This window comes from Somniosus microcephalus, chromosome 18 (genome assembly GCF_052327205.1).
Source record: "Somniosus microcephalus isolate GS21.2 chromosome 18, FLI_Smic_1.0, whole genome shotgun sequence".
Lineage (NCBI taxonomy): Eukaryota > Metazoa > Chordata > Chondrichthyes > Squaliformes > Somniosidae > Somniosus > Somniosus microcephalus.
In genome coordinates this window covers 29,578,562-29,601,958 of record NC_141004.1, presented here as the reverse complement: position 1 = coordinate 29,601,958, position 23,397 = coordinate 29,578,562, and the positions used below count along the sequence as shown (strand labels likewise).

The following is a 23,397-nucleotide window of genomic DNA, read 5'->3' as shown; positions in this document are numbered from 1 at the left end:
AAAAGGGCACAGGAATTCTTTTTACCCTCATTTTGTAAAATCCAGTTTGTGCTTTCTTGATTCCTTGAAGACTGGGAAAGTTTTAGCTTCTAAAATAATGCATGTCTGTATCAGCTTATTTCTGGAAAACTGTTGCAAAGTGCATTAAATATTCATAAAATAAAATATGAAGACAGAACAAGCACAGGAATTCCCTAATATAAAAACAGAAAATGCTGGAAATACTCAGCGGGTCAGGCAGCATCTGTGGAGAGAGAAACAGAGTTAACGTTTCAGGTCAGTGACCCTTCGTCAGAACTGGAAAAAGTTGGAGATGGTACAGGTTTTTAAGCAAGTGTAGGGGCAGGGAAAGGGGGAGGGGAGGAAAGAACACCTCCGTTCAGTCCATAAGGGTGACCCCGAGCTTCCAGCCGCCTGTCACTTTAATTCTCCGCTCCACTCCCACTCTAACCTCTCCATCCTTGGCCTCTTACACTGTTCCAATGAAGCTCAACATAAGCTCGAGGAACAGCACCTCATGTTTCGATTAGGCACATTACAGCCTTCTGGACTCAACATCAAGTTCAACAATTTCAGACCATAACCTCTGCCCCCATCTTTTTTTCTCTCTCACGTGGCAGCTGTCGATCATTCTGCCATTTACACTTCATCTAGAGTCATGTTAACGTCCCATTTCCATCTCCTTTTGTCTTGCACCATCATCCCTTTTGTCATTTAATCTCTCCTGCCTTCCATCCTATCACAGACCTTCCATTTTGTTCTTTCCTCCCCTCCCACTTTTCCTGTCCCTACACTTGCTTAAAAACCTGTCCCATCTCCAATTTTTTCCAGTTCTAATGAAGGGTCATTGACCTGAAACGTTAACTCTGTTTCTCTCTCTCCACAGATGCTGACTGACCTGCTGAGTATTTCCAGCATTTTCTGTTTTTATTTCAGATTTCCAGTATCTGCAGTATTTTGCTTTTGCACAGGAATTCCCTGTCTGAAGTACACTGTGTTCAACAATACCTTTTGAAGTAAACCCACAAATTCTTGGTTAAATGCTTCACCTCTTTTTTTGATTGTGACTGCACCTTTTCTCCAGGTATTTTCCTCCTCTTGCTCCTATCTACCATTCTTGGCCAAGAAGTGGGTGGCCTTGCATCCACGAGTGGTGCTATGAGTCCAGCCACTAAATGTTCACACCAAACAGGCCCAAAGATAATTCTCACTCTAATATTCCCTCCCTCCCTGTGGGGAAGTGGTTGGTTCCTACTCATATATCCTTCCATAATGGCACAGAGAAGCACAGTGTGAACCCAAGTATTCTGTGTGCCACCCACCCCCCCTCCTCCACTCGAGGCTGATGCTTCCCTTACCCTTTTATAATTTTTCCCTAATTTTCTCCCTTTCTTTCCTGAAAGTGGTTGACTCGTACTGCGATGTGGTTCAACAGGTATCCCCACGCAAGGTGGCCAGAGCCTTGACGGCAAGTGTTGGCAGAGTGCTTAAACTGTGCATGGCATCACAGCCAAGTCCAATCTTGTCTTCATTTAACATCCACAAGTATACTTTCCCATAAGGATCAATGGAAACTCTGGCTGTTTTTTTTTCTCTCGCTATCCCAGCGATCCTAAGCCCAATTGAGGTGTCCCGAGTGTTGCCTCAGCCCCAGCTGAGTTCAGTTAGTCCATCACAAGGCTAGTTCATTTTGGTTTTTTAGTCTAATTTTTTGGTCGGTTTCTTTTCTCCCATCCTCTGTTAAATATTTACCATATATCAGCAACTATGAAGCGGAGACACTCAATGTTTTCAAGGAGAGACTGAATAGGCACTTGAGGGAAATAAACATGCAGGGCTCCGGGGGAATGGGACTGACTGGATTGCTCTACAGAGAGCCGGCACGGACTCGACGGACCGAATGGCCTCCTTCTGTGCCGTATGACTCTATTGAGTGTGCATTGCAAAAAGCACGATTTGTCCATAAAATTACCGATTTAATTACATGTTTCCACAAACGTTTCAAATAAGTAAATATAATGTATACTTCTACAAAAAAAAATAAAGGGCTACACACCGTTCTTGTGGTACTGCTGACTTGCATTAATACCACAGTCCGCAAATCAACTCGATTTAATATGTCTCAAATCAATCTTTAGATTTCGGTCAACAACTCTTGTTACTGCTGTTTCGCTGCCAGCTGCTACTTTGCTGGGTTTTTTAAAAATGATTAAACAAGTGAAAAGAAAGGCTTGCACATTTCTAATAACGCTTGTGCTACTCTGACAATTTAAACTTTAGCTTTCTGCCTCTATGAATGGGAAGAGGGTAGCACCTCATGTGGTGGTTCGTCCTTTTCAAGTTTCAGTGAAATTGTGTTGCTGTATAAAGTGAGACCTGATTGAACACTATCAATATCTGCCTACATTTTTTTTTGGCCAGAAGTCTGCAGAAGATTTCTGATTGGTGCAACGCAGGCTCGTGCCTGAGTTTTCTGATTGGATTAGTGTTTTACTGTGAAAAATAATAACCTGGCTCCTCCCAAGGGAGAGAAGCCAGGCAGCTGCCAATCTAGAAAAAAACTTCTAATAGCAATAGTAATTAGCCTCTAATTGATCGCAAGATCCATTTATTTAGGTCACCTCCCCACAGGGAGTACCTGAATGATGACCTTAAAGGGATGGAGAAGGTCAATAGCTAGACATCAAGACTGTGTTGCAGACCCCAAATGATAGGCGATCAATCAGTACTTGTAATTTTTTGTCAGCTCCCTTTCTGTCACTATTACAGTTTCCAACTGAGCTCAGCATAGACACCATCCAAACATCAAAAAACAAAAAAGCGAGATATAGCTTGCCTCTGTAATGCCTGCTGACATGTTCCCTACCCTGTGTCCACCAGCATGGCTTGCTGCTTCCACATTAGCCTCACACTAGCACTGACATAATAAAACTGACTACGCACTTGGTTTGAGTATAAAGCAAGGCTTTAATGAACTTGTTTCAGAACATGGAGGTCTAGCTGTACTTTACTAGTTCCTTGTCTTACAAAATGTCCCTGGAAAGCTGGGGCCAACGCCCGAGTATTTATACTCCTTGGATGGCGCCACCAGATGGCCGTCCAGCGTTATTTCACAAGTAGTTTCTTGATGAATACTGAAATTTATAACGAGCACCTTCCACTTTCTCTACAGCACATTAGCTAGGGCTCTTCTCTGATGGTCCTTGACTGTTGCCTGCCTCGATTCTGCCCTCCCTCAATCCCATTTGTTACCAGGCCTCCCCTCATCAGCCTGCAATCAACACTGAGGGAGATGAACCAGTGATTATTAATTGGCTCGTGCTAACTTGTGGATTAATATGAGTTATGATAATCTTCTGCAATGGCTTTTCATCGCGCACTGTTACCTCTGGAGTCACCCAAGGATCTGTCCTTGGTCCCCGCCTATTTCTCATTTGCAAGCTGCCCCTCAGCAACATTAACCAAAGGCACAACGCTGGGTTCCACATGTGTACATCCAGCTCTACCTCACCACCACATCCCTCGTCTCCTCCATTGCCTCTGTGATCAGACTGCTTGTCTGACAGCCACTCCTGGATGAGCCGAAATTTCTTCCAAATAGACATTGAAAAGACTGAAGCCATTGTCTTCCGCTCCCGCCACTAACTTTATTCCCTAGTCACCGATTCCATCCCTCTCCCTAGCCACTGGCCCAGGCTGATGCAGACTATTCGTAAATCCATGTCCTATTTGACCCTGCGCAGAGCTTCCAACCCCACATCATTTCCATCACAAAGACCGCCTATTTCCATTTTCGTAATATCGCCAGTCTCCGCCCCTGCCTCAGCCCATCTGCTGCTGAAACCATCATCCATGCTTTTGTTACCTCCGGATTTGACACTTCCAACGCTCTCATGGTCAACCTCCCATCTCGGACTCCTGTTTTCCACCCTCCATAAACTTGAGCTCATCCAAAACTCTGCTGCCCGTGTCCTAACTCGCACCAGGTTCTGTTCACCCAGCACCTCTGTACTTACTGACCTACATTGGCTCCTGGTCCACCAACACCTCAACTTTTAAAACTTTCATCCTCATGTTCAAATCCCTCCATGGCCCCGCTCCATGGCCCCGCTCCATGGCCCCGCTCCATGGCCCCGCTCCATGGCCTCGCTCCTCCCTATCTCTGTAACTTCCTCCAGCCCGAAAACCCTTTGAGAACTCTGCGCTCCTCCAACTCTGACCTCTTGTGCATCCCCCAACTCATTTTGCCCCACCATTGTCGGCATGCCTTCACTTATCTAGACCATAAACTCTGGAATTCCCTCTCTGCCTCTTCACCTTTCTCTCCTCCTTTTAGACGCTCCCTGAAACCTACCTCTTTGACCAATCTTTTCGTCACCTCTCCTAATATCTCCTCCTTTGGCACAGTTTTGATTTTCTTTCTGATTATGCTCCAGTAAAGCGGTTTGGAACGTTTTGCTACGTTCAACTAGTAATCCAGAGAATGAGAGTTCAATTTCCACCATGGCAGTTTGAGAATTTCAATTCAGTTTGGAAAAAAATCTGGAAATAAAAAGCCAGTATCAGTAAAAATGACTAAAAGATCAGTAAAAATGAAACTGGTGCATTTTTGTAAGACGCAATTGGTTCACTAATGTCCTTTAGGGAAGGAAACTTGCTGTCCTTACCTGGTCTGGCCTATATGTGACTCCAGACCTACACCAGTGTGGTGGTTGAGTCTTAACCCCTCTCTGAAGTGGCTGAGCAAATAATTTGATTACATCAAAACTGCTATAGAAGAAAGCCCACCATCACCTTCTATAGGCAACCAGGAATGGGCAATATATACTGGTCTTGCCAGCGATACCTACATCCCAATAATGAATTAAAGATTGAACTCAAGATTTGTTAAGCCCTTGTAATGCGTAGAATTGTCCTTTTTAATTTTTATTTACTGCCGATATGTAACATACGGTTCAAAGTTTTACTGGGACAAATTAAACACTGACTGGACCTTTTGAGGATTCCAGTACTATATGTATATTAAAAGTCACAATCATTACTAGATTGTGTTTCAGCCACTTCTGATTTATGTCAGTGGGAAATGCATATAAATGCAAGTGTGACAAAATATTGATGAATGAGGTCTTTTACTTCAGCTACCCTAAATACATATTTTTGATATTTATGAAATTGGTTCAGATTTTAATTCACTGAATATTGTCTAGTATTTTTCACTTTTCAGTGATTTTAACACAGCAGGAAAGCATGTTCCTTTAATGAGCTGATGGATACTTCAATGAGGTTTCCTTTCATTTCAGACAGCTTACTGCCAGTCACCTCCAATCCCCACACATTCTTCATCCTAATAATTACAAAGCTCAGTAAACTTGAAATCACATTTATTTTTAAAGGGGCATCATCATGATGAAAAACTGTTTTGCACTTTTTTTTACAAGAACAGTATATAGCAGCATTAAACATAATGAAACGTAGCATTTGCATACAGCTGCGTGATGCTGTTCTGACAAATTATACAGAGCTCGTTCTGGTTTCTTTGCCTCCCCAAACAAAACTGGTTGTCCGACTGTACTTTCATGAAGGCAGTACCTGTACCCCGACATATTTGTTTAAAGATCTATGTCAGTTTACTCTTGGCCTGTAATCTTCACAAGTGGGACTTAAAGATATTCAGGCATCCAGCAGTCTGTCATCTTCCTGTGCATTGTTCTGTTACTTGATTTTGTTCTAATTTTCCCAATCATTTTTTACATTGGGCACTCCTAGATTGGGCAGAGCATGGGTCACATCCATGGTAAACCTCCATGTATACTCAACAATGTGCCTTAAATGCCTGGACCGACCTGGAAGTGCCTCCCACCTGCTCCTTCCTCTGTCGTGGCAGTGTGATATTTACCATTTTCTATACCAGCCAGTGTATAGTTATGGCCAATTTGTGCTGCAGACTCGTTCCCACCAGAATCTGGTTTTGAGGTTATCCAAACTCCTAGCTTACAGTTGGTAGACACTTGGACATTCTTACCCATCAATTTGGATGTATTCACACCCCGAATCCTAGAATTGAAAGGACGGTATTGTAATCTACTCTCCCAGCTAGACCCCTGGCTCAGTAATATTTGCTCTCGTATCCAAATGGAAACCGTCCGTGAAAGCAAAGCAAAAACATCCGTGGTGTGTTTGTATGTAAATGTGAGGTGAACATGACGTTTATAAATAGGTGGTTCTTGTATTTGTTTGCAGACTGTTGGAGTACATTTTATGATTTTGAGTGTCACTTGAATGCTTTTTAGCATATTCAATTGGATTGATTGGTGCACAGCTGCTTGTCTCTGGTGGCTCATGTATATATGCTTAGAGTAAGGAAAATAATTTCAAATGCACTTTTATAGAGGTGGTATAAAATTACTACTGCACATCATGACAGTTAATTATGGATTGAAAACTCCACCAGTCCAATATCTGGGACCTACATTTAGGTGGGGAAGGAGAATATGGGCTGGATTTTCATTGAGGAGGCGGGTAGGAGGCGGGACTACAACTTTTGGGGTTGTAGTCCCGCCTCCATCGAGTTCTAGCCAACCCACACGATTTTGACTTGATTGACTTTGTTGAGCCCGCCCAGCGGGCTCGGCAGGCCAATTAAGGGCCACCCGGCAACAGGTGACGTCACAGATTGAAATTTCATCTGTCAAGACCTTTTGACAGATGAAAGATCAGCATTTGACAGCTGTTTGAAGCTGTTAAACACTGACAATCTGTACTCCAGGTTAATTCCTTCCTCTCGGGATGATTTAGAGATCTCCCCGGGACAGAAAGCCGAATGCTGCAATTTTTGACAGATCGCGGTCATTCTGCTTTCTGTGCCGGTGAGATGAAGGACTCCCGAGACCTGAAGGAAGGAGGGCTGTAAAGGTAAGTACATGTAAGTAAAACTTCTTAATATTTTACACACACCAAAGACACTTACCTTTGCACTCATGCACCCATCACTCACCTGAACACCGGACATCTCGACCCCTCCAAGCCCTTCATCCCGACGGCCCGCCTCGCTAACTTGGCGTGGTTTGGAGCCGTCGGGAATCACACATTTCACCAATGAAAATAGGGATTATGCTAAAAAAACTGCCTGTTAACTACCTGTTAACAGGTAGTTAATTGGCACTAATCCCCTTCCCGCCTCGGGGAGGCGGGTCCCAGTGCGGGTCGGGTACCCGCCTCCTTTGAACTGGCATGGGGGCGGGATGGGTTCGTGCCCCCCCCCCCCCCGATTTCGGGATTTTTAACCCCCTCACACGCCTCCAATCCCGCCTCCATGGCCCAATGAAAATCCTGCCCTATGTGTTTGACTTTCGTGAACTTAAATTTTGTGAACACTGAAAAAATTCTGTTTGATCTTCAGTTATTAAATACAGTATTTAATCCCCCTGCAGGTGTCTGATCGTTCAGTTGTTGCTCTCGTTCCGAAACAGACCTCTTCTTACAATGTTCCAACCACAACCAGTATGTGCCGGACATCCATTAGCCGCTATGGTAAGTTGAGATCCTAGCAAACTTGTAAGCTTCTTCTAACGGAATTGTGTTCACCAAGAGATTTTGGTTTATTATGGAGGTGCCAGAGTGACCTATACTTGGTGCTAGTTACTGAATTCAAGGAGCACGCTCAATAGCACCAGTGACAGAACATTACAGAGCCTATTGTTTACTGTGCCGGCGCAATGCTTTTATTGGTTTCACTTGGGATTGTGTCTCTGTGGATGATGCACCAGTCACACATGGAGAGGGATCTTGTAGGGTTGTAACTTGCAAACATATTTCTGAGCAATCAAGGTAACTACCCACTCATGAGATTTGCTAAACGATTTGAAGAAAATAACCATGAGCCTTCAATGGGACTTCTTGGGCATTTATTTTAATTCGTTCCTGGGATGTGGGCGTCGCTGGCCAGGCCAGTGTTTATTGCCCATCCCTAATTGCCCTTGAGAAGGTGGGGGTGAGCCGCCGCCTTGAACTGCTGCAGTCCGTGTGGTGAAGGTACTCCCACAGTGCTGTTAGGGAGGGAGTTCCAGGATTTTGACCCAGCGACGATGAAGGAATGATATACTTCCATCAGGATGGCATGTGACTTGGAGGGGAACTTGGAGGTGGTGATGTTCCCATGCGCCTGCTGCCCTTGTCCTTCTAGATGGTAGAGGTCGCGGGTTTGGGAGGTGCTGCCGAAGAAGCCTTGGCGAGTTGCTGTCAGTGCATCTTGTAGATGGTGCACACTGCAGCCACGGTACGCCAGGGCTAAAACAAAGTTTAAGTTCCAAACAAGGAAAAAGAATGATCAGTGTTCCAAGCTACAGAATCATGTACAGTACACAAAGCACGGATATACCTATGTAATGGTTACCTCCACAACGAACAAAAAGACTTTAACCATTCCATATCTTTACAACACTAGAAGAAATAATTGGAAGATAACTTGTGACTTCTATGCTCAGATAAGAGAACTATTTAGCTACTTGTATTGTGCAGTAAGTAAGCTCAAGATGAGCTAGAGTGGGATAATATGTTCCCTTAGATTTGGTTGGTTTCTAATTTCACAGTGTGTTATGACATGGGGGGATGTAATCTTTCTCTCATTTTTAAAGTTTATTGCTATGTCTTTGCAATTTTACAATGGTTAGTTTTATTTGAATTGAATGATTTTGTCATTTCTTTCATTGTAGACTCCACTTTACGGTACACTGGAAGTCCTGACAGTCTGCGTTCTCGAGCACCAATGATTACCCCAGATTTAGAGAGTGGTGTTAAAGTGTGGCATCTGGTAAAGAACCATGATCATGGAGACCAGAAGGAGGGTGACCGCGGCAGCAAGATGGTATCTGAAATCTACCTGACAAGACTGCTAGCGACAAAGGTACGAGAGATGGATGGACTAACGACAGTGTGTGTCAGAGAACTTGGAGGAGGGCGGGGAGGGGGAGAGGTTCAAACTTATGCATGTTCATGTTGTCCCAGTAGGACTTGGGTTAAGTGTCATTTGTGTTCAACATGGATGCTCTTTAACGTGCTAATCTTACAGAGTAAGAAACAGAATTGATTTGGTTTAGATTTAAAATGGTCAGCATTATTCTGACTACATCTTTAGATATTTACTATTCAGTTAGATTTTAGTTTCTGCACTGCCTGGTTACGCTATGATGGGACCTACAAGTTTATCAATATCCAGGCACTTGAGATCTACTGCAGGCACCCGTGCCAAGTTTAAAATGGAAGAGTATAGGTTCAGTTCAGCTTTTAGGTCCCTTATCCTTTATATACACTAATATACAATCAACACCATTTTCTCAGCTCTTATTCTAAAAAAAAATATCAATTATGGGGGCACTCCTGTAATGCTATTGGCAGCCATGTCTTCAGCCCTGAGATATCTACGCTCATCTAATTCTGCCCTCTTGAGCATCCCTGATTATAATCGCTCAACCATCGGTGGCCATGCCTTCTGTTGCCTAGGCCCTAAGCTCAGGAATTCCCTCCCTAAAATTCTCTGCCTCTCTACCTCTCTTTCCTCCTTTTAAGATGCTCCTTAAAACCTACCTCTTTGACCAAGCCCCTGTCCTAATATCTCTGTATGTGGCTCAATGTCGAATGTTGTTTGATAATCACTCCTGTGAAGCGCCTTGGGATGTTTTACAACGTTAAAGGTGCTATATAAATGATGTTATATGTTAATATATCAGATTGTTCTAAAGTGAAAGACCTTGACAATTAAATACACACTTCTTCACCCCTTTTTTCTTCACAGGGCACACTGCAGAAGTTTGTGGATGACCTGTTTGAGACACTGTTCAGCACAGTACACCGTGGTAGTGCCTTACCACTTGCCATTAAGTACATGTTTGATTTCCTGGACGAACAGGCTGACAGACATGTTATCCATGACACAGATGTTAGGCACACATGGAAGAGTAACTGGTAAGTGACGCATTTTGACTGCTCAATCTAATCATGGAAACACTCAAGGGACTGGTAATGCAGTCCCTGCACAGCAGCAGCGCTCTTCAGGTTGAATGAGCTGAGTTCACCCTATTAAATCATTTTTCCAGTGGCCCCCAGCACATTTTGCAAGATGCACTGGAGAGAGAGGTGGTGGGATGGGACCCAGGATTTTAGTGTCCGGAGCTAGTGAAAGGTTGTTAGCTGTCCATGAATCCATTTTTTTTCTGGTGGAGAGGACAATGATGGCGGTGGTGCACTTTGACCTTTGGAGGTCGACCTGCTTTTGAGATGTCAAGTTGGGTGAACCTCGGGGAATGCTAAGCACCGCCCCTGCAACTGTTTTTATTATTGAGCAAACCTTCAGCACCAACTGGGAGCCCGCGCTCAGTGACTGAAATGCTGCTCCAGCACTCCAGGTGCGTTATGGGGAGGTACCATAATTTAAATATTGTTATGGCCCTAGAGCCAAGCACAGTTTGTACACTGGTTCCCTTTATGCTGTGTTGGGCTATACTGCACCTATAATAGGCCTCAAGCCTCCATAGTAAATGTTGCCCACAATTATATTAACGCCCCCTATATCCCTTTCAAATATTTAGGGGAGGAAATTGGCTCGCACACCCTTTGGGGCGATAATTTCGCCAGGGCGCTACTTTTAGCGCCCCAAAAAATTAAGCGACCCCCGTGCCCAAAATTCAATGGTAGTGCCCCAAGCAGGAGGTCGGGCGCTACTGGAAGCGCCCCCCCTCCCTCTTGGGGCGCTCCCATTGAATATTGCAGCGCTATCTGCAGCAGTGCCATGCGCGTCAACATGTAGCGCCGCCGTATTGCAGGTCTCCCAACTCTGAATAAAGGGGCGGGGCCTAGCGCAGCACGCACCGAGGCCCTGCTGGACCAGCAGGGAGCAGGGTGCCGGCAAACGCGGCCGGCACCCCGCAGGAGGTGGCGAGAGGGGGCAGGTGCTGGCAGGCAGCCCATAAAGAATGGCCGCCTGGCACCTGCCCTTTAATTATCGCCGCTCCGACCGCAAAAGCGCCACCCTGACCCTGTCGGACATATCATCCGGCGGTAGGTCAGGGGGCGCAAGCCAAGTTTGTGGCCAGGGCGCGAGCGGGGCGTTGCACACAGCGATGACGTCGTCGCCGGAGGCACAGCACCACAGGACGCTACCGGCTGCTGCCACCGCTGACCTCCTACTGAATTTCACGGGACGCGTTAGCGGCACCGCGCCCGGGCGCTAGTTGCTTTGCGCCCCCCAGGAGGCGCAAAGCAACTGAATTTTTCCCCCTTAAAGTTTGCACAATTTTGTCTTCCCTCCATATTTTTATTCAACAGGGGGGGAGATTAAGTCATTAATTTCTTCTTTCACAAAACATGCAGCTGTGGTTTAGTAGTAACATGAGAATTTGCGACTGATTGAAATGTGTCATATATGAATTGTAGAACTTTAGCGGGGGTGGAAGATCTGTGGTAGCCGTGGAGAAACAGCATTCTTAAGCCATTCCTCCGGGGCTTCTGCAGATCTTCTGCCCAAGTTGTGGTGGACAATCTGGAGAACCCCCGCAGAAATTAGCAGTGTCTATATTTTACTTGCATGCTTCCCGTTCCCATGCATTCTGCAGCCAGGAAGGAAAAGTCACTGGATTCTGTGTCAAACTTTAAAGCCATTCAGTGATTTAGCTTGCAGGGGAGAAAATGTAAGTCGATTGAACCAGAAATGGTTTGTTTCCCAAGAAAACGAACAGTAAAATGGAGAACTGACTTCTAGCAGTCCAACTGAAAATGGGGCAAAACTCAGCCAACTTGAATAAGGGGGTTCAGGAGATTAGGAGTCCTAGAGCTCAAACTTTAAACTTTGTCTTTAGCAGAGGAGTTCTAGTTAGCGTGTCCCACCCAATTCTCCTGCAAAAGCCAATAATTTTGTGTTTCCTTCATTCAAAAGTATTGATGAGCTTTACTTTTCCACATCTTCCACCCTCCATAAAGTTGAGCTCATCAAAACTCTGCTGCCTGTGTCCTAACTCGCACCAAGTCCCGTTCACCCATCACCCCTGTGCTCTCCGACCTACACTGGCTCACTGTCCAGTAACGCTTCAAATTTAAAATTGTTGTCCTTGTGTTCCAATCCCTCCATGGCCATGCCCCTCCCTATCTCTGTAACCTCCTCCAGCCCTAAAAGCCTCCAAGAACTCGACGTTCATCCAATTCTTGTGCATCCCTGCTTTCTTTCACCCTTCCATTGGCAGCCGTGCCTTCAGCTGTTTAGCACTAAGCTCTGGTTTTTCCCTCCCTAAACCTCCCCACCTCTCTCTCCTCCTTTAAGACACTCCTTAAAACCAACCTCTCTAGCCAAGCTTTTAGTCATCTGTCCTAATATCGCCGCCTTTGGCTCAGTGTCAATTTTTTGTCTGATTATACTCCTGCAAAGCGCCTTAGGACATTTTACTACGTTTAAAGCGCTATATAAATGCAAGTTGTTATTTTAACTCAATGGAAAATAGTAAAAATATTATTATAGCTCATATACCCCCACACACACACACAAATACACATTCACACACATTTATGTATTTATGTAAAAGCAAAATACTGCGGATGCTGGAAATCTGAAATAAAAACAGAAAATGCTGGAAATACTCAGCAGGTCAGTCAGCATCTGTGGAGAGAGAAACAGAGTTAACGTTTCGGGTCGATGACCATCAGAACTGGAAAAAGCTGGAGATGTAACAGATTTTAAGCAAGTGTAGGGGCAGGGAAAAGGGGGGAGGGAGGAAAGAACAAAAGGGAATGTCTGTGATAGGATGGAAGGCAGGAGAGATTAAGAGATGGTGCAAGGCAAAAGGAGATGGTAATGGGACAAGTTGAGAAACAACATTTATTATGTATTTATGTGTGTGTATATGTATGTATGTATGTGTAGCTATAACTTATAGCTCCAGTGGGGTGGGACAGATTAAGGCAGAACACAAACAGTAGAATCACTCCCTCCTCCTACTTCCCTCCCTAATCTCAGTTTCTGTGCTGTTGCACCTCAGTTCTCACTTATAGATGGGAAGATTTGCAGAAATGGAACAGCTTAGGTTTAAACTTCATTCATCATGGCATTCACAGGGTCCCATTATTTTTAACTTTGCGTGGAACATTGGTGTCCACTATTTCCCTGTCATTCAAGCTGAAGATGTTTTAGTGGCAGACAAGGAGGCAGAAGCATATGTAAATCAAAAGCTTAACGGTCACAACCGTATCCAAAACAGATCTTTGGTGCTTTTCTAAACTACATTTTCTAATGAATTCAGCTTTACAGACGAGTGTATTTTCAGATGTAATTTTGTAATCATGTTGGAGTAAAATGTGGAGATTAACAATTCTATTGTAAATCTTTCTTAATGTAGGTCACTTACTTGGGAATTCTGAACCTGTTGCATATTCTCAGTGCAACCCTTAGCAACCACACAATCTTTAGTTTGTTCTAAACCATATCACTCACTTCACACAGATGGTGTTTATGAGCCATGTCCTGGTTTTATGCTTTGATGTGTTAAACTGTTTCATGTTGATCCTGATTCTCTTTGTGCTTTAAGTAGAATTGTTTTTAAACTTGAAAGACCCATACATAAAACCCTAATAGTTTTTTTAAATGTGCAAGATTTTGAAATTCACCCATCAGCTACAAGCTAACCAAAGCACAATCAGAATTGCAAACCCTTTTATTCATCCATTACCACTACAAGATTTACTTCTGAACAAAAATGTCAGAAAGGTTTAAAGAATAATAATACACCACAACAACTTGCATTTATATAGCACCTTTAATGTGGTAAAACGTTTAATGAAGGTGGAAGAGTGGAGGCTGTCTAGGGGAACTTTGGAATATTTGAGGCTGGAGGTAACAAAAGCATGGATAAAGTTTTCAGCAGCAGATGGGCTGAGGCACGGACGGAGACGGGCCAAATTATGAAGGTGGAAATGGGCAGTCTTTGTAATGGAGAGGAAAGGGGGTCAGAAGTTCAGCTCACGGTATTATGGGATGCCAAGGTTGCGAACAGTCTGGTTCAGCCTGAGACAGTGAGGGGGATGGAATCAGTGGCTAGGGAGCAAAGTTTATGGTGGGGACCAAAGACAATGGCTTTGGTTTTCCCAATGTTCAACTGGAGGAAGTTTTGTCTCATCGAGGACAGGATGTAGGACAAGCAGTCTCACAACACAGGCAGTGGAAGCGTTGAGAGGTGGTGGTGAGGTAGAGCTGGGTGTCGTCCGTGTACATGTGGAACCTGATATCCTGTTTTTGGATAATATCGGCGAGGGGCAGCATATAGATGAGAACTAGGAAGAGACTAAGGATAGATCCTTGGGGAATCCAAAGGTAACAGTGCGGTAGTGGGAAGAGAAGCCATTGCAGGAGATTCTCTGGCTGCGACTGAATAGTTACTAGTGGAACTGAGCGAGGGCAGACCCACTCAGCTGGACAGTGGCGGAGAGGCGTTGGAGGAGAATGCTGTGGTCAACCTTGCCAATGGCTGCAGACAGATTGAGAGGGGATAGTGTACCACGGTCACAGGCACATAAGATGTCATTTCTGACTTTAATTAGGGCTGTTTCAGTGCTGTGGCAGGGGTGGAAACCTGATTGGAGAGGCTCAAGCATGGAGTTTTGGGAAAGCTGACACAGATTTGGGAGGCAATGACACATTCAAGGACTTGGAGAGGAAAGAGAGCTGGAGATGGGGCAGTAGTTTGCAGGGACAGAGTGGTGGGTTTTTTGAGGAAGGGATGATGATGATGGCAGATTTTAATGGGAGGGAGACAGTACCTGCGCAGAGGACACCGTTTACAATATCGGCTATCATGAGGGCCAAGATATGTTGAGTGGTCAACAGTTTAGTGAGAATAGGGTTGAGAGCAGCAGGAGGTGGGTCTCATGGACAAGATGAGCTCTGATATAATAGAGAAACTAGAGAAAGAGGCTAGTTCAGGGCTAGGGCAGGTGTGGACCTGGGGGAAAATTTGGCTTGGTGGGTAAGTGGAATTGGGGGATGCGGGAGAGGCTGCTGAACAGATGGTCTCAATCTTAATGATAAAGATGTCCATGAGCTCCTTATACTTGTTACTGGAGCTGAGGGTGGAGGGGGCAGAGGAGAGGGTTTTAAAAAGACGGTTGGTAGTGGAAAAAATATTAACGGCCCAGAAATTCGGGTCGGGGGCTTCCCGCGGGTGCAAGCCCCCAACCTGCACTTACCTTGCGCGCCGGCCGTTGAGCTGTGGACCCATGTGGGATTCCGATCCTGGGCCTCCTCCAACTGCCGGCGCGCAGTGCTTGTGTATCCCAGGGGCGCAATTAGTTCGAAGCGTCCCCTGGGATCACGTGGGCCATGGAGAGCCAACGGTAGCAGGGAATGCTTCATTCATAAGTTTGACAGGAAGAGCTGTCAAACCTATAAATACTATAAGCCCCAAAACATCACTAAAACTTCAAATAATTTTTTTTTAAAACATCACATTTTTAAAATAACTATAAATTACATGAAATAACTATTTTAAACAATAATTTAAATTTTTGAAAAAAATAATTACATTTTCTAACGGGGCTAAAAATAAACCTACCTTTCTTTAAAGTATTTAAAAATAATAAACCTGTGGAAAAAATGTTTTAATTTTAATTAATTCACCACTTACCTTGTTAAAAGCAGGCCTTGCGCCTGCTTTTTAAAAGTGTAACTGCTGGAGACTTACCCTCCTGGAGAAACCTGGAAAAATAACGTAAGTTCGATGCGCACGTGCTGCCTCTCCGGCGCACGCGTTCCACCTGTCAACCCCTTCTTTCAAGGGAATGGAAGTTCTGGTTTCCCGCGCATGCGCAGTGCATGCACGAAACCGGCACTTTCGTTGGGCCTACGCGTGAGTACCCAGTGCGTACTCACGCATGGGGACCCGAATTTCTGGGCCAATATCATTGGAATGAAAAGAAAAAAAACCTGAACGCCTGCTTAGTTTCTGTAAGTGGTTGTTGCTGTTGTACAGAGAGATACATTTTACTTTCTTTGGTGAACTTGACAGCTCGGTAGAGTGGAGGAGTGATTTACACCTGTTTTAAATGCTAATGAGTATTGAGTGTCTTTCTTCTGAAGATAAGAGTGTAATCTTAAGAATTATGACAACAACAGGGACATCAAGGTGAGCAGAAATGTTCTTCCCCGTGAGCTGTCTTCAAAAAGTAGCACTTTTATCTAAAGACAGGTGTGCCTAGAGATTGTGGCGCTACTTGAAATAAAAGAATAATATACTGGAGCTCATTCTGCTTATTTTATTAAATAGCCAGCTAACCTTATAGTCGCTGGGGGTTTGAGTCCAGGTGCTGCCCAGCATATTGCTTCAGTAGAGGCTCCTGTGATGTGATTCATCCAACTGAATCATGGAAGGAGGTTGTGTGAAGGCAAGAGCTCGGCTGGGAAATATTCTGTTTAAAAATATAGGGAAATCTGTTTTGAGGGGGGAAAAAGTGAACCATGTGGAATTTTTGCCTGGTTTCCCCTGCGATGAGCCAAATACTTCTGACTCTTGACAAGCAAAAGGTTTTATGGTTCTTGAAACATTTTGTGCAGTTTTTTGACACAACTAATGACAAGAAATCTTTGGGGACTGCAATCAAACTCTGATAAGATCACATTTGTTAATATCATAAATTGCTTTAAAAGATACATTTTCAGTCCCAATTGATTGCCATCCTATTTGTGCAGTGAGGGGATAAGAACTGATAAGATCACTTACTGCTTTAATTAAAGTCCCGTCTTTTCCCAACAGTCTGATCTTATCAGACTTTCACTGCATTAAGACGTGTAGTGATCTTCAATTGACTGTACCTCAATCAGGCCTAGAGGTCTCCATGGAATACCAGCAGCAAAGAATCGCGCATTACCTCTGTCTGTGGAATTCTTTCCTCTTACCGTTCGCCTGGGACTCTGTCCTTTATACGGAGAAGTTCATGTGCAGGGTTCCATCACTTGCTAAATCACTGCTGTTGGAGCATCCTGGAGTTGGGCAGTGGGGAAGTCCTTGACTTGCTTTGACACCTGCTACAATTTCTACAATTTTCCCTACATTCTTAGCCGCCATCGGGAAAATACTCAACTTAATGAGGCGTTTGTCCTTGTTACAACAGCAACTTGCATTTATATAGCGCCTTGCGGGGCAGCAACTTTAATGTAGAAAGCCTCCCCAAGCATTTTATGGGCAGTGAAGAGAAGAGAAAATAAGTGAAACAGATAAAGGAAGAGATGCCACGTTGTGAGAGTTAGGAGAGCTGGTCAAAGGCCCAGTCAAAAAGATGGGTTTTGAGAAAGTTTGTAAAGGCAGAAAGAATAGTGGAAAGGCAGCAAGGTTTAGGGAGAGAGTTCCAGAGAGTAGGACTGAAAATGGGGGAGAGGTGTGCACAAAATAGTGGAGTCTGAAGACAGAATGGTGTAGGAAGGGGGTATAAGGCTGGAGAAGGTTGCAGAGATAAGGTGAGGTGAAGACTTTGAAAACCAGATTTAAGATTCAATGTGTTGGGGAACAGGGAGCCAGTGTAGGCCAGCAGGTTGGGGGTGATGGGTGAGCAGGACTTAGTGCAGAGCAGGTTCTGGGCGGCTGACTTTTGGATAGGTTAGAGTTAAGAGTGGTGTCTGATGGATGACCATCAAAAAAGAGGTGATAAAAACATAGATATACTTGTCTCTGCTTGCATTCATTTGTTATGCTACATAATATATCTGCTTTTTCCCCCCAAATACACTAAGCAATGATGATTAGTTTTTTTTAGAAGAAAGGGCATGAAGGATGTAAATATTTAGCAGTGCTATCTAGGATTTTTTCTCTTGGAAGAATGTTTATTCCAATTTGTTTTGTTAATTTGATGTGACAACAGAAAATCTTAGAACAAATATAAATGATAGACACCCTCGATGACAGCGCAAGTTTATCCAGTGACTCCCAGATTCGATTCCCAATCTGTGCCGAGTTACCTGATCTCGGTTCAGGCAGTGTTAAGGGTACTACAGTTGGCCTTGGCATTCCTGTGTGAGTGAGGGAAAAATCAGCCAGGATTGCCACTCCTGATCACAGTCCAGCAGCACCTTTATGGAAGTGCTTGTGTGTGTTTGTCAGATGAGAATGCGATTCAGCACACGTCTGTCCTGCGCGAGTTCCACACCGTGCCTTGATTCAATACAGGAAACTTTGGTTTGTCCGGAGGTTAACTGTCCGGAATGCTCGATCCACCGGCAAAATTCAGGAGTCGGTTCAGTAAGTTTTTTTTCTTTTTGTTGCTTTTTTTTCCACCAGTCAGGCTCTGCAAGGTCTAGCTAAAGCTGTTGCTTAGCTACAGAGACGCTTGCAAGCTATGGCCGACTGTTTAGAAGCTGTTGCTAAGCAACAGGGTTTGTTGCTAGATACGGAGAGCTCCGTATGTTTTAACATTAGCGCTGGTTTGTCCGGCAGTTTTGATGGGACGGCAACAGCTCGGTCCCGTCGGTGCCGGATATCACAAAGTTTCCTGTAGTTTGCCAACTCTCACTGTCGGGATTTGCATGTGAGCAATGGCTAATTGCATGAGATATCCGTACTTAAACCATACTGCAGCAAGGAGTCCATGCTGTTTTGGGGGTGGGGTTGAAGAAAATTGCTGCATAAAAATAGCGGGATGGGTGGGGGGGTAACAAATTTCCCAGTCTGCAGCTCAGTTTCCCAGATTTTCTGTGGCTCCAGAGCAAACTCCAATTTGAATTTGAGGTTTCAAATGGTTCATTTTGAGGAAATGGACACCCCACTTCAGTGACATCACTAGAGTGGTCGAGCAGAGAGGGTGCTCTGTGCTGGTTTAAAAAAAAATGAACATTTTGCTTAAAAAAAAAAGTCAATCAGAATTAATATTTATTAATTTAAAAAAGGGGAGTACTTTTATAAAAAAAAAAAAAAAAGTGCCCCATGAATTTTCTTCCCCTGTAATCTCAAGTACCTTTAACCTTAAAAGCAATGCTTTTTTTTTATATAAATACAGTGCTTGTGGTTACTAATTACATTGAATTGTTACAAGTTATCGCAATATTTTTAAAAAAAAGTTCTTGTGATGGTAATGGGGTTATGGATATTACTTTATCTCTTACTATAACACCCCACTCCTGACAATATCATCTGCTTTATTCTCAAATCTGTGATTATGATTGGCTGGCTTGACAATCCATAACACATTAAAACAAATACAGCGGTTAGTCCTAATATTGATCTTGTTCTCACTTGATAAATGTGGAAGAAACTGATAATAATTAAAGCTATGTTTTCTTCTATTTTTCTAATGATTTCCTTTCTAGTTTCTGCAATATTGCGGTTTAGCAGGGTAGACCTGATTGTTAAACACTTTGGCCCCGATATTAACTCGGGGGGGGTGGGAGGAGTCCGATATCGCGTGGGAAACCCGGAAGTAAGTTCAGCGCATCTGTCAGTGGCATTTTAACACAGCCACCTCATTATCATTTTGCTCCCGGGTTTGACGCAATTGAGCAGCAGCGGGCGTGATGAGGACCCACATGACACGATCGCAACTCCAGTCTTTAAAGGGCCAATCCAAAGATGGAATTTGGAGCAGTTTGGAGTTGGAAGCAAGAGAAGACAAGGTGTAACAATGGATTCGGGACGCCCAAAGACCGTGCCCCGCTTCGGTGACGCCGAAACGCCACTGATCTCCAGCGCTTCCTCCTCTGCAGTTGTTAGCTGGGAAATGTGTGGCGGACCACCTCTGGTTCTCTCCCTCTTCCTAGTGTTCTGCGCTCTCTTCTGCAATGGCGGAAAGGACAGACGTATGAGTGACTGTAATGCCATGTGTTCACCTGATGGCTGCAGTGCTCTCAGGGAGAGGCAGGACATTGCATTAGGATGAGGGTGAGTGGCAGTGCTGAATGGATTGATGGGGATGTGAGAAAGTACATCGAAAGAATGGGTGTGTTTGCTTGTTAGGTGGGTGTAAGGCATGATGTGATGGAGTAGGCTTCACAAGGCAAAGTGAGGGGGTGAGTGATGCACACAGCGGGATGTAGATGAAGAGTGGCCATTGCATGTGGTTCTGAGATCGGTCCACTGGTGCAACCTAACTGAACCTTGCATTAATAAGGCCATAGAACGCTGGAAACACTCAGCAGGCCAGGCAACATCCGTGGAGAGAGAAACAGAGTTAACGTTTCAGGTCAAAACCCTTCTTCTGAACTGAGAAAAAAGCAGGAAATGAAACAGATTAAAAGGCCAGTTTGGGGGCTGGGAAATGGGGGAGGGGATGAAAGAACAAAAGGGAAGGTCTGAGAGGTGAAGAGACAGAGATATTCAAGACAAGACGAGATGGTAATAGGACAGGTAAAGAGACAAAAGATGGCTCTAGAAGTGTGACATGCGCTGGCAGAATGAGAGACAGCTGCCATGTGGGAGAGAAAAAAAGGGAAAGGCACAAACCAAAGGTGTGGATAAAAAATATATAAAAATATAATAGGGGCCGAGGTTATGATCTGAAATTGTTGAACTCTATATTGAGTCCGGAAGGCTGTAAAGTGCCTAATCGGAAGATGAGGTGCTGTTCCTCGAGCTTACACTGAGCTTCCGTGGAACAATGCAAGAGGCCGTGGACGGTGAGGTCTGAGTGGGAATGGGGCGGTGAATTGAAATGACAGGCGACTGGAAACTCGGGGTCACCCTTACAGACTGAACGGAGGTGTTCCGCAAAGCAGTCACCCAATCTGCGTTTGGTCTCCCCAATGTAGAGGAGACCACATCGTGAGCAGCGAATACAATATATTAGATTGCAAGAAGGGGTGTTTGGGGCCCTGGACAGTGGGAAGTGGGGAGGTATAAGGGCATGTGTTGCATGTTCTGCGCTTGCACGGGAAGGTGCTGGGCGAAGGGGAAGGGGTGCTGGGGGTGATAGAGGAGTGGACTAGGGTGTCTCAGAGGGAGCGGTCCCTACGGAATGCTGAAAGGGGAGGGGAAGATGCGTTTGGTGGTGGGATCACGTTGGAGGTGGCAGAAATGGCGGAGGATGATCCGTTGAATGTGGAGGCTGGTGGGGTGAAAGGTGAGGACAAGGGGAACCCTATCGTGGTTCCGGGAGGGAGGGGCAGGGGTGAGGGCAGAAGTGCGGGAAATAGAACGGACACGGTCGAGGGTCGTGTCAACCACAGTAGAGGGGAAATCCTCTGTTGAGGAAAAAGGAAGACATGTCGGAAGCACTGGTGTGGAAGGTGGCATCGTCGGAGCAGATGCGGCAGAGACGGAGAAACTGGGAGAATGGAATAGAATCCTTACAGGAGGCGGGGTGGGAGGAAGTGTAGTCCAGGTAGCTGTGGGAGTCGGTGGGCTTGTAGTGAATGTTGGTCAATAACCTATCCCCAGAGATGGAGACGGAGAAGTTGAGGAAGGGAAGAGTCGGAGATGGACCATGTGAAGGTGAGGGAAGGGTGGAAATTGGATGCAAAGTGAATGAAATTGTCTAGTTCAGGGCAAGAGCAGGAAACGGCACCAATACAGTCATCAATGTACCAGAAAAAGAGGTGAGGGAGGCGACCCGAGTAGGACTGGAACAAAGAGTGTTCCACATATCCCACGAAAAGGCAGGCATAGCTAGGACCCATGCGGGTACCCTTTTAATTTGGAGGAAATGAGTGGAGTCAAAGGAGAAGTTGTTCAATGTGAGAACAAGTTCAGCCAGGCGGAGGAGGGTGGTGGTGGATGGGGACTGGTCGGGCCTCTGTTCAAGGAACAAGTGGAGTGCCCTCAGGCCATCCTGGTGGGGTTGGAGGTGTGGAGGGATTGGATGTCCAGTGAAAAGGAGACAGTTGGGGCCAGGAAACTGGAAACTGTTAAAGTGGCGGAGGGCGTCAGAAAAGTCAATATCAAGTTCAATAATTTCAGATCATAACCTCGGCCCCTGTTATATTTTTATATATTTTTTATCCACACCTTTGGTTTGTGCCTTTTCCTTTTTTTCTCTCCCACATGGCAGCTGTCTCTCATTCTGCCAGCGCATTTCACACTTCATCTAGAGCCATCTTTTGTCTCTTTACCTGTCCTATTACCATCTCGTCTTGTCTTGAATATCTCTTAATGGCCTAGAAATTGGGTTGGGGCGCCAAAGTGGCGCAAAAGTCGCCTAAGCGCAGGATTTAGCACAGCGATCGGAGTGATACCGATCGCCAGAAATTCAGTTTGTGCCCCTCGAGGGAGACGGGGCGAGGCTCGAGGCGCTCCGCGTCCCTCTTAAGGCGCTGAAACTGATTATCGCAGCGCAACGTGCCGCAGCGCCACATGCTGCGGCACGGCATGCTGCGGTACTGCAGGCCTTCCTCCCACTGTTAAGGGGGAGGTGCCTGCAACAGCGCGATCCCCGATCGCGAGTGCCGGCAAATGAGCCCGGCACCAAGGAGAAGTGCCGGGCTCTCGGGAAACAGCCGGCAATGCCGCGGGGGGGGGGGGGGTGCGGTTTAGGAGGCCGGGGACAGAGGTGCTGGCAGGCGGCCGCCGAAAAAGCGGCCGCCCCGCACCTCCGCCTTAACTTGCGCCGCTGCCGGCACAGTAAGGCCCCGTGAACCGGGCGCGGGTAGCGAGCGGCGCAACTGCGGCGTTCGCTACCAAATATCGCGAATGGGGCGCTGCGCACACCGATGACGTCATCGGTGGCGGCGCAGCGCAAATGCCTAACGCCACCATTAGTGCCCCTACTGAATATCACCGGAGACGCAGCCAGTGGCGCTACAGCCACTGACTGCCTCTTTAGGCACTAACAGGTGGCGCTACTCACCCAATTTCTCCCCCAATGTCTCTTCACCTCTCAGACCTTCCCTTTTGTTCTTTCATCCCTGCCCCCATTTCCCAGCCCCCAAACTGGCCTTTTAATCTGTTTAATTTCCTGCTTTTTTTCTCAGTTCTGAAGAAGGATATCGACCTGAAACGTCAACTCTGTTTCTCTCTCCACGGATGTTGCCTGGCCTGCTGAGTTTTTCCAGCATTTTCTGTTGTTAATAAGGCCATCCCTGGCATCCCAGGCAGCAATGTGAGCAGCTGGTGCTGCATTACCCAAATCACCTTCCTCCTCCTCTGAATCATCCACATATGATCTGCGCTCTGCGCCTTGTCCTTCCTGGAGGTCCAAACCTTGCTGCAGCGCAATGTTGTGCAGAGCAGAGCACACCATGACCATACTGAAGACCTTGGCTAGTGCATACTGAAGGGTGCCTCCAGATCTGTCTAGGCCCCTGAAGTGCATCTTCAGCACGCCAATGGCTTGTGTGCTCACACATCTGGTGGTCTTATGGCATTCATTGTAGTGCTGTTGGGCTTCATTGGTCAGGTCTCTGATAGGTGTCATCAGCCAAGTTTAAAGTGGGTACCCTTGTCTCCTAGCAAC

General features: G+C 45.5%; 1 protein-coding gene across 2 annotated transcripts in view; it reads left to right on the top strand.

The window, feature by feature from the left end:
* Window positions 1-23,397, top strand: part of plxna2 (plexin A2) — a 566,368-nt gene that overhangs the window by 523,267 nt on the left and 19,704 nt on the right. For both annotated transcript variants that reach the window (XM_086011309.1, XM_086011311.1), the window contains exons 28-30: window positions 7,431-7,530; window positions 8,712-8,902; window positions 9,791-9,960. In XM_086011309.1, coding sequence (XP_085867435.1) covers window positions 7,431-7,530; window positions 8,712-8,902; window positions 9,791-9,960 — 461 coding nt within the window. The remainder of the gene's footprint in view (window positions 1-7,430; window positions 7,531-8,711; window positions 8,903-9,790; window positions 9,961-23,397) is intronic.